Source organism: Vicugna pacos, chromosome 3 (assembly GCF_048564905.1).
Source record: "Vicugna pacos chromosome 3, VicPac4, whole genome shotgun sequence".
In the NCBI taxonomy this organism is placed as follows: domain Eukaryota; kingdom Metazoa; phylum Chordata; class Mammalia; order Artiodactyla; family Camelidae; genus Vicugna; species Vicugna pacos.
Window position 1 is genome coordinate 98,428,268 of NC_132989.1, and position 15,242 is coordinate 98,443,509.

Sequence of the window (15,242 nt, forward strand, 5' to 3'; positions counted from 1 at the left end):
TGTGTGAGCTCACACTCGTATCACTTCACGAAGGCACACACAGGATTAATTTACCAAAACAGGGGTAGTGAATTAAAGGAGCTGCCTCGGTTGCTTTTAAATGACCTCATCTTCTGCTGGAACCCAAAATAAAAATTTACAACAGCATCTTTGCCCCAAATGTGAGAAGACACATCATCCCACTAGCATTTCACTGCAGTAAGTTTTCTGGCTCCAGTTGCAGACCTATTCTGAGACTGTTTATCCTTCCTACTTCGAATGAGCCATTGGAAATGAAGAAACATGTGATCATAATGTCAGAGTTGAAATCCCTTAGTCATCAGACCAAAAGGCTCAGCCTGTAGGTGAGAAAACTGAAGCTCAGAGAAAGGACATGCCCCCCACCCCAAAAAGGCTACCAAACTGGGGGTGGAAGAACCAGGGCTGGAACTTGGTGCTCTGTCTCTCAGGCCTGGTGGTCTTGGGTGCCTTCAGTAATAAATATCTCCAGAGCGCCTGCACGTGCAAGGCACTGAGCTGGAACAGAGAGAGCAAAGGCTCAGAGGCAAGAATGAGCATAGCCTTTTGAAAAAAACGAATTCAGCCCATATCAGGGAGGAAGAAAGCAGTGAGAAACAGAGGCAGAAAGTTAAGCAAGAATCCACTGAAGGGCCTCACATGCTATGTCAAGACAAGGTACTCAGGTGTTACCCCAAGGGCAAAGTGGATCCGCCAAAAGGGTGTAAGCTGCAGCACGCATGTGTGTGTCCGTGTGCGCACATGCATGCACGGTAAGATGTACTCTTTAGAAAAGCCCTGGATGCAGTGGGGACAATGGATGATGGGATAAGAGAGGGAGCAGCGAGATGGGTGCGAGATTGTTGTAACTACAGAGGTGAGAAAGGAAAGCAGCCTGGCCCTGACCTAAAGCTGTAGGAGGGACACGGAGAAGTGGAACGGGCAGTGATCCTAAAGAGAGCAGGCGGTGACAGGATTTGGTGATTGACTGGATGTGGGGCAAGGGAGAGGGCAGTGTTCCAGCTGACTCCAGATGCCAACTGTCCCCATGTGCCTGGGTGAAAGGCCTTTCCCAGAGTATGGGATTGTCAGTGCAAAACCAGGGAAAGTCCTGCACAAACCAGGGTGAGTGGTCACTGGTTGAATCTCAGGTTTCTGGCTTGGGCAGCTCTGTGGATGGTGAGACCTGGAACACCGGAGCGGGCGTGGTGGTGCTGGGAAGCAGCGCACCAAGTTTTAGGCATTATGTGAAATATCTAAGACGGAGACATCCTGCAGGCAGTTGGCAGAATGCTCTTAAGGGCTCAGGAGAGAGGCAAAGGCAGACACAAACTTAGGAGACAGTACCACATAAAGGATAAAAGTTCACCCAGTGGCCACAGGGCTTTTTAGAAGAGGACCACCCTCCTGTTGCCTCTGCTTGATGCAAACATCAAGGACCACCCAGGAGATGAACTCAGTGTGACTCCCCTTCTGTGTCTCACACTTCGCTGAAGATTCAGACCCAGGGCAGCTGTCCTGCAGTCTCTGCTGAGCCACTTACAGACAAGGCCTAGAGAAGGGGTCTGCCACTGCGCAGGGTGGATTTGAGGAACCTAGGGTAAGACCACAAATGGACCCATAGACACTGCGTCAGTTGTGGATAAACTCTCCTGACTGGCAGATGGTAGAATTCTTTTTTCATTGTTATGTGACTAAGTTCAGCGTGTTTATTTTTACCATGCAGCATTATAAGAACATACATTATGTGTATGTCACGTTGGAGGGGTAATGATCCTTACTAGACAGGGAGTAAGGAACTCTGAACTCATTTCTAAAACTGCTTATCTATGTGCTAGGAGATACTTTGGTTTAGAAGATGGGCCCAACTTTCACATTTTAAAAAATTAACCTGGTTGCATATGTATCATTATGTGTTAATATGTTATAGATAAAGCAATTTTTTTAAAGGAGATACTTGTTAAAAGGAAATGTGTTTCCGCTAGGTCCATTAAGGGAGAATAGAAAATAAAAGCAAAGTCTGAGGATTTTGGAGGGGGGATGTAATTAGGTTTGTTTATTTATTGATCTATTTTTAACAGAGGCACTGGGGACTGAACCCAGGACCTCCTGCATGCTAAGCATGTGCTCTCCCACTGAGCTATACCTTCACCCTGAGAATTTGTTTTCATGTAACAATTAGGTCTATGAAAAAGAAGTACCTGACAAATAAAAATGGTCTGAATGACTATAAGCCTTGTCTGTGATTTATTAAGTCTTTGTAGATATATTAAATCATTAGTAAAGCAGAAACGGAACAACCCTGACATGTCTAATCTCCTGTCATTCGAATGGAATGGAATTTTTCCCCCAAAGCTTAAGAGGTAAATAGCTAATTTTTTGTTTTTCTGGAAATTCCATCTTAGCATGACCTGGGGCTCATCCTGGAGTTAAATATAAATCCACCCAGCCCAAGAAGCTAAGAGACCTTCCTTGAGGGTCTCTGGGTCTCAGTTTGGGTACCACCAGGATGCAGAGGAAAGCTATGAAGATCTGTTTCTTGCCAGCTCTATCAATCCTGGGTAAATGTGCCTAGTGAAGATAATTCTGGGGTTGAAAAAAGTACTGAAATACTCATGCCTGAGATGGTGTGCTGCCCATTTTGCCTTTCCAAGACCGAAAGTACAACCAAGGCTTAATAATCAGTCTACAGATTTAGAATAGTTATGAAGAATGCAAATTCCAGATAGTAAGTCTCTCCTTTCTATAGGCATGTGGCTTAAGAAAAAAAGTCCCAAGGCAATAGGTCAAAGTTTTTTTTGTTTTTGTTTTTTCTTACCCTTTCATTTGTATCTTCTTGGACATTTGACCTTGAGTGCAAAAACCAGGCAAAGGAACTCTAGTATATGCAGTCGTAAGATAGTCTAATCCAGAAATTCCGTTTTATGTTATTGTCTTTAATTAGGATGAGCAGAGGATGGTGTGGATTTTTTTTTAAATTCAAAAACAATTTTTTTTAAACAGTGGGAATTCCAAATTATTTCCACTGTGTCCTAGGCCAGATGAAAGCCTCTTCTTTGGACTGAATATGAGATTCGGCCTTCAACCTTCGGTACCTTAAACACTCAAAATGATTAAGTGAACCAATACTCTCCAACTTGCTGTTTTCACCTTAGGCTTTCTGTGTATTCACAGTCTAAGCATTAGAAGAAAAAAACCATACCAAGATATGGTATTCATTGATAAGGAACATATAATATTTTTATTGCCCTTAATTTTGGGGAGATGTGTACATTATAATCTTTTTATTGCCCTTAATCCTTCTTTGGGGGGGCATAAATTGGTAGAAAATCATTGTTAGAAACATTAATTATTTCTCCTTACTTCTTTGTACATTCCATCTACAAATATACCTTCTTTGTGTAAGGCTTTATGAAGATCACCCAGCTCCTCAAATGAAGGAACATGGTCCCTTGAGAGGAGAGTTATTTTGATTCTTCTCAACCCATTATACAGATTGGCTATAGTTGCAGAAATATGCATGAAATAGCCTTTCCAGAAATTATATTCACTTGTGGGGCACCATTTCCCCGGCTGCAAAGCTGAACTTGATACTTTTGTGCCCATTTTCCACCTTTCCAACTTTCTCTTTCATCCTTAAAGGGCATCTCCTGAGTCAGAGCAGAAATCAATAAGGAACCATCTAGGAAGTTACTGTTTTGTTAGGAACCCAGAGGAATATCTGGCCAAGAGGATTTCTGGAGGGAGCACACTGACGCTAAAGAAATGTAACTTTACGAGAGAGTGTGGCTTACAATGGGGGAGACAATCTGAGGCCTGAGGTGTATCTATTACCATTCAGAATAGACCACATCTGCTTTAGGTAAGACTAGCCCTGACCATCACAGCTGGATATCATAGTATCAGAGATTGCTGGGAAGCTTCCAAACTTCACCGGAATTCAGCAATATAATAACACAATCCCATGAAAACGTCCCTGGTTTTGAAGTGTTAAAAATAAAAGCAGATGCTTCCCTGCAGGTTGGACATCCTGTGTCACACTGAGGCATGGATATTTACGCTATCAGCAGCCACCAGGAATTCTTGGCCTTCAGTGGCAATTCCACTGGTGACAGCAGTGATAAATAACATTGCAGTTCAAGCACTTTATCTGGGCCTCATATGACTCCAATTATACCACAGAAGGCTTGAATTTTCCACTTAGGATCACTCAGCTAGCTCTTTATTTAAATGGGATAAAATGACTTGGATTTTTTTGTTGTTATTGTTATGTCCTCTGATCATTTATCTTAATAAATCTGTTGGCTTCTACATGCAAGGTCATCTTAGATGTATTTTCAAATCTTAAACGCAACTTCAAACAAAATTTCTTTTAAAATTCAGGTTCTACAGTCAAACCAAACCTTACCCGTGCCAGGCAGTCGCTGGACTGGAAGTCCGTCTTCCCAGATTTTGAGAAGTGCCGTTTGTCATTGCTTGTGGGCAGAGGAGCATCTGTCTTCGAAATTCTAGGCTCTGTCCCTCTGTCCAATTCCGACCTGTCTAGATGGGATCCAGCCACCTCCTTGAGCGAATCTGGGCCATTTTCTAGCTCAAAAGCATGACCGTTTCCAAGTTCAGGGTCTAGGCCATTGTCCAGTTCGGAGACGGGGTCATTGTCCAGTTCACAGCCAGTGCTGCTCTTGGACTCTTCAGCGGCTTTGTGAGTAGCAGGCCTGGCAATGACCCCAAACTTTCTTGCTCTCTTTCCCTTTTTCACAGTTTGGTCACTCAGCTCCAAGGTAGGCGTCTCTCCTGGTTCAGAGCTGTTGCTACTGTTGCCGTTATAAGGAGAATGGACTTTGTGCTTGAAGCGACGCAGCATGATCAGGTAGATAAAGCCGCCATTCCAGCACTGTTCAGCCAGGTAACTGTAAGGGACAGAGAGGTGCCGGTTAAAACCCTCAAAGCATCTTCTGGAATGATGCAGCAAGTGGATGCACCTGATGGCCCGGCCAGGACCCACGTGATTAAAAGCCTGGCCAAGTGATCAAGGCACCAAGCATCTTAAAGAGACTCAACACTCAATTTTTAATCTATTTAATTGTTGACGCTAAAAATAACCCCCAACACAAAAAGCCACCATGAACTGGAAATTACTAACGAAACTACCCGACGATAGGTAGTCAGAGAAGGATTTTTCTATTAACAGAGCAAATCCTAACATATCATTAAAAAAATTATTCTCCACTCCCTCCACAGTGTGTTGCATCAGAATTATGCTAGCCTCCCATTCACAGCGTTCTGATGTAGTAACACTGCAAGTCCCCAGGGTAAACCGGAAGAATAGGTTGGGGTAAATGTAAAGTTCTGCTCTCAGGATCAACAGATCAACTGTACAAGAAGAATCTGCCTCCCAGCAGTTAAAGTGAAAAAAAAAGATCCTGAGGTGGGGGATAGAGGGGTTGGCCAGTATTAAGATGCAGTTGATAAAGGAGCATTGACAAGTATGCGTGGCACTGAATGAGGCTCAGGTTCATTTCTTGGTAGTATTTCTAGTTTGGCTGTTCATAGTGAGACAGGCTGGGACCTGGGACTCTGGGCTGCAATGCTTGCCCCTGGACAAAGGTGTCTCCTCGAGCAACAAAATACAAAGAAACTATCAAGGACTAAAATAACCCTGTGCCTGCGCAGTTGGAGCCAGTTACCAACAATAAGATACAAAAAGACCAAAAATCTAATTATCACTTCTGAGGTGTCCAGAGCAAAAGCAGGGTACCGCACATGATCCCTGCACACAGCACCACCAAGGGGGTGGGCAGACCACCTAAGCCACCCACTCCAGCCCCACCCCATTTAAGGGACTGGCTCACCCCTCCCCCTCCAAAAAGAAAAGCAGGGAGGGGAACCTGCTACTTATTTTCACTCCCTCTGCTGCAGCACGAGTCCCAGGAAAGCCTTGCCTGAATTTCTCATCTGGCCTCTTATCAATTTCTATTGATTAAGGAGACCAAGAACCCTGGTTGGTAACAATAGCACATGTGAAGTGTCATTTCCAGTCTGGGCATCACATTAAGAGGAACACTGACAAAGTGGAAAACACACAGATGTAGGAGACAGCTGCTAAGCTGGCCACCAGGAACAGAGGGAGGAAGGAGGGATGTTTAACTTGAAGACGACAAGGGCCAGGCTCACTCGCTTTCACATGTATATGAGGGCTGCCAAAGGCTTAGAAACAGGAAATCATATAAATGAGGTCACACATGTGAAGCCTGACACACGACTCCTCCAGATTTTTAAAGAATAGCAATAGAATATTAAATGAGATGAGTAATTAGTAGTGTCCAGGATCAGATCATTAAAGCTTTAGCAAAGAAAACACTTGCAGAAAGTCAGCAAGCCAGGCTGGGCTAGACCCTCCACTCTTGCCACCCAAGATAAGGCAGCACAAGCCCCAGATGAACCCCGGGAAACGCCTTTGCCCCTGGCATCCTGCCGCATTCTGCACATCACCGGTTCCCAAGCAAAGAATGTCAACAACCAAATCCTTAACGAATCAGACCTGCTTCCAGCCTTCAAGTGCTTACAGAGAGAAGGCCTGGGGCTATGTTACCTACATCTTCAATATGTGAAAAACAGAGAACTTTTTCAAGTACACTAAACTGCCTCTCCCCCTCCAGGGCTGAAGAGCAGACTTGAGAGCTGGGGCAGTCAGTATGCGAGAAGGGGACCAGGTTGTAAGGAGAGGTGACCAACTGTATTTGAAATGTACTAAATTCTGGGCCAAGAGCGTTATCTAGTGGGCAGGTAAATGCAGTGACAGGAACCGTCCCAGAGAAGAGAATTCTGTACTTCTGCCTTGGAGTAAAGTGAACAAGAGAGATGAATCACTAAACATTGACCAAAGCTAGGAAAAACTTTCTTTGCTCCTGGGCTATAAACTATGGTAATAAACATATACATAAAAACCAGACAGATAAAAGATACAGCCCTCAGGTTGCTCTGTGAAACACAGTAAGATGAAGAGGCATGAAGACTTGACCACTGGACTCCAGAAAATGAAAATTAAACTTGGTTCTCAGCACCATTTTTCTATCTTTAGATTTCTTGTTGTTGTATTATGTAGTCTTTTCCCATATTGGATAAAAATCTTTTGAAGTAATTAGCCATAAGAGTAATTAGCCAGATTGTAAGGGTTTTCTTTGAGCAAACCACTACTATTAATTGAATACATATGCTCAGATGTTATACAAAACAGTATGGGGTTGTAAAAACAGGGCAAGGCTAAGAGTTAGACACCTAAGTTCTCATTGTATCTTTGGCCCCACCATGTAAAACAATGATAATTATAGCAAATTTCCATGACTGATGAACAGATAGACAAAACATGGTATATCCATATAATGGGATACTATTCAGCAATAAAAAGGAATGAAGTTTATGCTACAACACTGGTGAAGCTCAAAAACATTATGCTAAGTGATAGACGCTAGACCCCAAAGGCCACACATCATTCTATTATAGGACACATCCAGGTGAGGCAGATCCATTGAGACAGAAAGTGGATTAGCTGTTGCCAGTGGGGTAGAGGATAATTAAGACTGACTACTAAAAGGTACAGGTTTTGCAGGGAGGGAGGTGACGGAAAAGTTCTAGAATTAGATAGTGGTGATGGTTTCACAACATGGTGAATGTAGCCACTAAACTGTACACTTTAAAATGATGAGGTTTCTGTTAGGTGAATTATGTCTCAATTTTTAAAACATAATAGCTGGCCAAGTTTTGAGTTTATTCTTTGGGTGGATGCTCCTTAAGAACTCTCTTTACAGAAGCAGCAGCTGAGGCTCAGAAATATTAACTAACTTGCCCAAGTTCACATACCTGCCAACTGGTAAACCCAGGTCTGTCCACTTCCCAACCCATACTACATCCTCTGTGCAATTCTGCTCCTTAAATTATTATCATCCCTGTGCTTCAGTGTCCTCATCTGCAAAGTGAAGGGGTCAAAATGGACCATCTCTGAGTTGCTTTCATATTCTAGTTGTGACTGCTCATTTCCCGGGAAGAGTTCTAGGGACAGGAGGAGCAAGCCATCCCAGTGCCAAGAATAAAACATAAACCTGGAAAGATAGCAAAGGTAGAAAGTCCTTTTATGTCCAAGTTGTCCTAGGCCTCCGGGGCATTTACCATCAGCCTGAAAAAGATTTCGTCTGAAGAGGCGACTTCTTTAAAATTGCTTTTGGGAGTTTACCTTTTGTATTAAAACTCTGAACAACTTGATGGATTGTCCCCAGAGACCTTCTTTTCAGTACCAAAAAGGCTGGTCCATTGATTCACAGTACAAGATCTTGAAAATCTTTCCCATCTCTACTCTCGTGGAAGCTCCAAGAGCCTTGGAAAGTTCCATGACTGACAGTATTTTATTCCTTCTGCAGGATCCACACTTAACAAAATTATAAAGCAAGGGGAGTTTATTCTTAGTTTGGCACCATCTCCCTGTCCTTTCCTGGCTTCCCAGCAATAAACCAGACCCTGACATTTTCAGGGAACTGTATGACAGGTTACTTTATTCCTTCCTGGACAATGCATTTTCTAAGGTCATCCTGAAGACAAAGTGTAATGAATGAATTACGGGCACTCTAGCAAGTTGGTACAAAAGAGACTTTTCGGCACCACGTAATTTTTTTTAAGCTTTCAAATACTTTATTAAAATACGGAAGACCATTAATGATTCAAAAAAGCTTTTTTTCAAAAAAGGTTTGGTAAAGGACCATGCAGACAGTTTATTTAGGATTATCCTTACACCTATTAAAATTTAAACCCAACTACAAATAATTAAAAAGTATCTACAGAAGAATTCTTACAATTCTTCAAATCACCTTAAATGTAATGCTGCCACATTCTCTCTCCATCTCCATCTAAATGACTTACCTAACTTTTCCCGCACCTGCCTGGCTAATTCATATTTCCAAATCCCTTTTTCCATTCAGTAGGATTCTTACACACCATTAGAATCTTTAAACTTCGAAGTCAACATTAGAGAGGGGAGGGTATAGCTCAGTGGTAGAGGGCGTGCCTAGCATGTATAAGGTTCTGGGTTTGATCCCCAGTACTTCCATTAAAAAAAAACAAATAAAAACCTAATAACCTCCCCCCTAAAAAATTAAAATAAAATAAAGCAAAGGGCATTAAAAAATTAAAAAACAAATCTATGTCCAAAAAAAGGTCAACATCAGAGAAACAAGAAATGAAACCCAGGTCTCCTCCTCATTGACAGGTAAAATCAGCCTTTAGAAGCTTCTCTACTGCATGATTATATTTTGGTTTCTTGCAAAAATTTGAAACTGTCCTCTGGCATGTAAAATTATTCATTTAATTCAAATTTATTTGATTTTGACCATCCCAGGCTGGCCTTAAGATAAAGGGAAGACCAGTATATCCAGAAATGAGGTTCTGAGCTCTAGTCTAGAACTTTCCCCTTGGAACGTGTTGTGGTTGGTCTTTCCAAGCATCTTTCTTACCTAGATTTCTTCCTCCTCCTTTCCCTCAAAAAGTGCTTTATCCAAAAGAATGTTTGAATACCTCCTCTGTTTCTTGATGCTGTGTCATAATTCTGGAGTCTGGGCTCTGCAGGGGTGGGAGCCAGCAAAGGGGTTGGCAGGTGCCAACGGATGCTTTGAAGAGCTAAAGGGATAAAGCTGCCTGGAGTTTGAAGAACAAGAAGGACATGGAGGCAGGAGATAAGAGAGGTGCTAAGACAGGGGAGGCACTGGATAGCCAAAGACATGCATTATTCACTCATGCCCTGATTCCATCAAAGATGACTTGAGGCAGCTGTACAATTTTGATATTCTAGACTGTTCTGCCAAAGCCCTTGGAAGAGCAATCTCCAAGTGCCTCTGAAAATCATCTTGGGCCTTCAGCCGTCAATCACTGATGCCTGGCACACAGTGTGAATCCACAGAGGGGTGCCACCAGGCTGAACCATGGGTGCAGAGGAACTTGGACCGTCACCGCCTGGACCACAGTGGCTTGTACAACTCAAGAGAAAACATGAAAGAATTCTTTCACCAAAGTAGATATTCTTACTTCATCTGAGTATGTCAGGTCCTCAGTACAGATAGCAGGAGACTAACCACTGACTGCAGGAAGATGTTTACGGACAAGTTATTGTATCAGGGTCTGTTTTCTAAGATGGGACTAGCTGCTAAAAGCCACCCCGTCTAACACACAGGACGAACAGAGATCAATCGTTCTTGCCTCTGATTTCCTCTCGCCTAAGAAGTAATGGGAAGCTGAAAAGCCGTTTGTGGTCCTTTGAAACCCTGCTAAGCCTAATTAATCCAGAGAGCTGTCTGAGGTTATAAATCTGTAGGTTCCCAGAGAACAAAGGGCTGAGAGGAAGTGTTAAATGTATACAGATTAATTTCCCAGTGAAGTCTTGGCTGGGACACAGAGGGAGGCAAGTTTGGACAGCTCTGCAAGCGGGGGACGGGAAGATGATAAACACCATTTCCTGGAGTCACTTAGTAACCATATTCCCCAAGGGCCATCTCTCTCAGGTGCTGCCTCCCAGCTACCTTGAACTTGGGGCACACCTCTCCCAGATTCCACAACCTTCCCCTCCAACCCCCCAGAAACAGCCAACCTTTCTCTGAGGGTCTCTGAAGGCAGAATTTTGGGGCTAATGTCGTGCTAGAAGAGTGACTGGTGTCCTTGGTGTGCTCATAAGGCTCTGTCTGAAGATAAATCAACCTGCTTCTTTGCTAGTACGGAGAGGGGGAAAGTTAGTTCTGAGTCGGTGGAGAAAGATGGGGTTCAGGCACCAATGAGGATTTGAAAATAGACCAGGGTCTAGGTTGAGTGTAGAAATAATTAGAACACAGTGTTCCAGCTGCTGGGTCAGGGAAGTAACTGAGGAAACCAGCCTTTACTACTTCTCACCTCCTCTACTCAGCACAAATGGCTGGATTCAGGAACTCTCCCCTCTGCTCCCTTGTTGGAGTCCAGAGTAATGAATGAATATGATCTCCTTATTATAAAATGTGAATTTATTATTTTAATCATAAAATTTGAAGTGGGAAACACAGGTTGAGGGTGATGAATCAGGGTAAATATTTATACGAAAAAAAATTTTCTGATCTCTGATACAGTATTAGCCATTTAAACCCAAATGAAATTATCGGCTACCAAAACTTGTAACCACCACACTATGTAGCAATAAAATTTAAGTCACACTCATCTATATACCAGGACAGAGGTCCAAATTGCCCTGAGGGAAGTGGGATGTGGGGAAGTGGTCAAATATGCTGATCCACCAGCTACTACTATTTCTATGAATAACAAACTGTCTTTCATCTCTGACCCAGGAGTCTCATGTCTTCTGCTGGCATCTGTGAAACTGCGGTAGGCTGACACGTGAGCTTACCATATAGGGTAAAATCATAGTTCTCGACAGGTTGCAGAACAATATACAGAATAACTCAGTTTATAATTGACCTTGTTCCCCCAACATCAAACTCATAAAAGGAGCTCAATGATATATTATTCTTTACACCAGTGACTATGCAACAGAAATCAATATGCATCTTACAGCAAAACAATACTGAATGTAAATCTTTAAGGCCAAATCAAACAGTGGTGGAATTATACTCAGAGGAGCAATAGGAAGTGTTCTAGCCTCGGATTCCACAAACACTGATTAGATTCAATGTGTCAGCTTCCAAGGCAGCAGCCACATTTGTGTCCATCAGCATTTCTGCCCTTTCCTTGCTTTAATTCCATCTCCTGCAACCACTAGTTGCAATACCCAAACGGTGCTGAAGCAGAGTTGGTTCTCTTTCTGTTTCCTGTAAAGAGCTTCTGGATGTAAACGGGTACGGGTAGGGGAGACACTACAAAAAACACTGGATAAAAAGCAGCTAAATCATATGATCAGTAAAAAAAAAACTTATTTTGATTTCCATGCAACAGGATAACACTGATTTTCATATTGATCTTAAAATTTCACATCTCAAACTAACAAGATTGCTTGAAATCTACCACCCTCACAGCAAAGTATCTCTACACCAGGATGCAATACACATTTTTGACCTCAAGGCAGCATTAACAGGAAGGAAGTAGGAGTGTGGCCCTTGCTCTCACGTTGCAGTAAGTTTACCTGAAGTTCTCAGTTTTCTTGTACCTCATTTTTGCATGAATCAATACAAGCTTTTTCAAAAGTACCCATACACCTTTTGGAAATAGGAATTCAGAAACTATAAATGAAGTAGAAAATGCCTGATCAACAATGAGAACTATCTTAACACATCCTGCAGAGATACTGCCTTGCAAAAGAGAACCTCTAGGCTTCTATCTGCAAATGATTGTAGTTCTTTATTAAATTACTGTGAGTTAATCAGAGTTTTTTATAACTATATGAGCTCAACCTGCAGTCTGTACAGAGTCAAATTAGAACTCTAGCCACATAGCTTTGCTAACTCACCTGATGACGCTGGTCACATTTTCCCCCCGGAGGGCAGAGGGAGTGCAGGTAAAGTCAGTCTTTGCTGTACTTGAATGAGTCAGTTTCACCTCATGAGGAAATTGATGAGCTCAGATAGTGCAGTGGGAACTCATTTCCCTTTTTTTCTCTCATGACATAACGCAATTTTTTTCTGCTGATAAATTTACTGTTTGCTCATTACAAATTCATTCATTCATTCAACAAATAGTTATTGACTATCTACTATATGCCAGGCACCGTTTTAGGCATGTGGGGGTCAACCAACTGATTCCTGTCTTTGTAGAGCTCACAGTTTAGCAGGGGCAGACAGGCAATAAACAACAGACCTATTAAAATAAGCATCCAAATAAATAGTATGGTAGAAGGTGAAACATGCTATGGAAAATGGAAAATATCAAACAGGATGAAGAGGATCGAGTATGCAGGAGCTGGAGGAGTCAGGTTGAAATTTTAAATACGCTGAGCAAAGACTTGAAGAAGATGGAAGAGTTGGTCATGCAGTTACGATGAAGAAGGGCATTCCAGACAGAAGAAAGAGCCAGTGCAAACGTGGTAAACTGGAAATGCGCCTGGTAGGTGTGAGGAACAGCAAGGAGGAGTAGGCTCGGATTCCACAAACACTGATTAGATTCAATGTGTCAGCTTCCAAGGCAGGAGAGTAACAGGGAAGGGGGGAGAGCCAGTTTACACACGGCTGCTATAAAGACTTTTGTGCAAAATGGGGAGCTGTGCAGTTTTGAGCAGAGGAGTAATGTGATATGTACTATGTTTTAAAATGATCCCTTTGCTCCTGTGTTGAGCATAGGCTGTTGGTAGAGCAAGGGTAGGAGGGAGGCCCGGTACTCAATCATCTTCAGAAATTCCAGGAACAAAGAAGCTGGCTCAGTGTAGAGTAGCAGAGAATTGGTCTGAAATGGCCAAAATCGTGATCAATTTTGAAAGTAGACTCAGCAGCCTTTGCTTTTGGATCTGATACCGGATGTAGGAGGAAGAGAGTTTCAAGGATGGCATCCAGGTGTTTGGCTTGAGTAACCAGAAGGATGGGGTTGCCATCACTTGAGGCTGGTAGGGTGGCCTTTTGTGGGTTGGGGCTGTCTGATCTATTCAGATGCACAGATCTATTCTGGAGTTATGTTCTGGACGTGTTGAGTCTGAGATGCTGTGTGGCTGTTGTGTGGGCAGCTAGACATCTGAATCTGGACGTTGGCACAGAGGACTGGTCTGGAGATAAAAATTTGAGAGGTGTCATACTATTGATGGTGTTTAAAGCGTCCTGGAGATAAATTCCTTTAGGTGGGCTTTCTGGGTCCCAAGTTCTAGCTGGATCAAAAGCACATCCAAATATTTTCTGTGTACTTCCTTCCAGTCTTTGCTCTAGAAAGGGGATAACAATTTAGAATCCCACCAGAAGCATCTTAGAGAACCATCTGTCACTTTTTTAAATCTCTGCCAGTCTGATAGTCAAGAGTTACCTCATGTCATAATCTGCAAATCAGTAATGACTAGTGAGGTGGAAAGTCTTAGCAATCATTTGCCTGCTTTGAAAACCCCTATTCATGCCTTTGTAAAGTCTTCATTTTTCTATGCTCATACACTAGCACGATGGCAGGCACATCACGAGCACCACAAAAAAAATGACTGGTCGATGACAAGATCCCTTCTACTAAAAAGACAGCTCTTTTTCTGTAAAATGGCTTGATCGAGGCATACTTTATATCTCATATAATTCATCTATTTCAAATGAACAACTCAATGATTCTAGGAAATTTACCAAGTTGTGCAACCAGCACCATAAACCAGTTTTAGAACATTTTCATCACCCCAGGAAGACCCCTCGTGCCCCTCCACAGTTAGTGCCATCCTCAGCCCAGCCACTGCTGTCTCTATAGATCTGCCTCTTCTGGATGTTTCATATAAATGAAATCATGCAATACGTGGTCTCTTGTGTCTTACTTCTAATCTTAAAGCAACTCCTTTTGAGTAGATCCTTAGTCACTAGACTTCACCTCCTTCTGCATCCTCTCTGCCATCTACCCCCTACCGAGTCTGGATTTATGCAAACATGCATTTATGTAGCTATCTTTCTCACCTTCCTTCAGATCCTACCCAATTATCCTGAGGAGTGAGCCCTCATGGCCCTGCTACCATCTCACCCATCTTTTCCTCTGACATTACTCCAGCGAATACCCACCATGCCTCCCAGTTTAGGCTACAGATACCCCTGGTAGCCTCTCCTGCGTTCAAAGTTCCTCCCATGACTGCACTTGAGTAGAGGAGGCATTCTTTTCCATTTGGACTCCTAGGTCCTTCCCACTGTTCCAATATTATAATAAATCTTTCCTCATTAACACTAACCAGGCATAGGTACCAAACGCCATACTAATGTAATAGGATATACCATGTATCACATGCTAATATATTCCTGTTACTCTGCATTGCATTTTTTTCATTTTATAACTGCACTGCATTTTTAATTTTCTCCATGTGATTTTCGTCCAGGAGAGATTATCAGGGACTACTGGACCCAAAGTCTCTCCTGTACTTCCTTTGCCTGGATTAGTGCTAATGCAGTTTCCATGTCTTTCCTATGCCCCACTTCCTGGCCAGCCAAAGACACATTTCACATCACAGAGGTTCTTTGCTATGCCTTGCCCCTGAGAGTTGAAGATAGAGCAGGTCTGTGAAGCAGAAAATCCAAAGCAGCCCACTCTCCGTGACTTATATGACATCCAACTCCCAGCCCTGCCAGGTGCATTTCCTA

The 15,242-nt window shown here is 42.7% G+C and overlaps 1 protein-coding gene across 5 annotated transcripts in view; it reads right to left on the reverse strand.

Annotated features, from left to right (window-relative positions):
• The window catches only part of PDZD2 (PDZ domain containing 2), a 396,035-nt gene that overhangs the window by 88,933 nt on the left and 291,860 nt on the right, over nt 1-15,242 (reverse strand). For 4 of the 5 annotated variants that reach the window (XM_072958814.1, XM_031676863.2, XM_015235444.3 and 1 more), the window contains one exon: nt 4,406-4,907. In XM_072958814.1, the coding sequence (XP_072814915.1) occupies nt 4,406-4,907 (502 nt within the window). Of the gene's footprint in view, nt 1-4,405; nt 4,908-15,242 lie in introns of those variants that run through there. The other variant, XM_031676877.2, reaches the window with a different exon arrangement.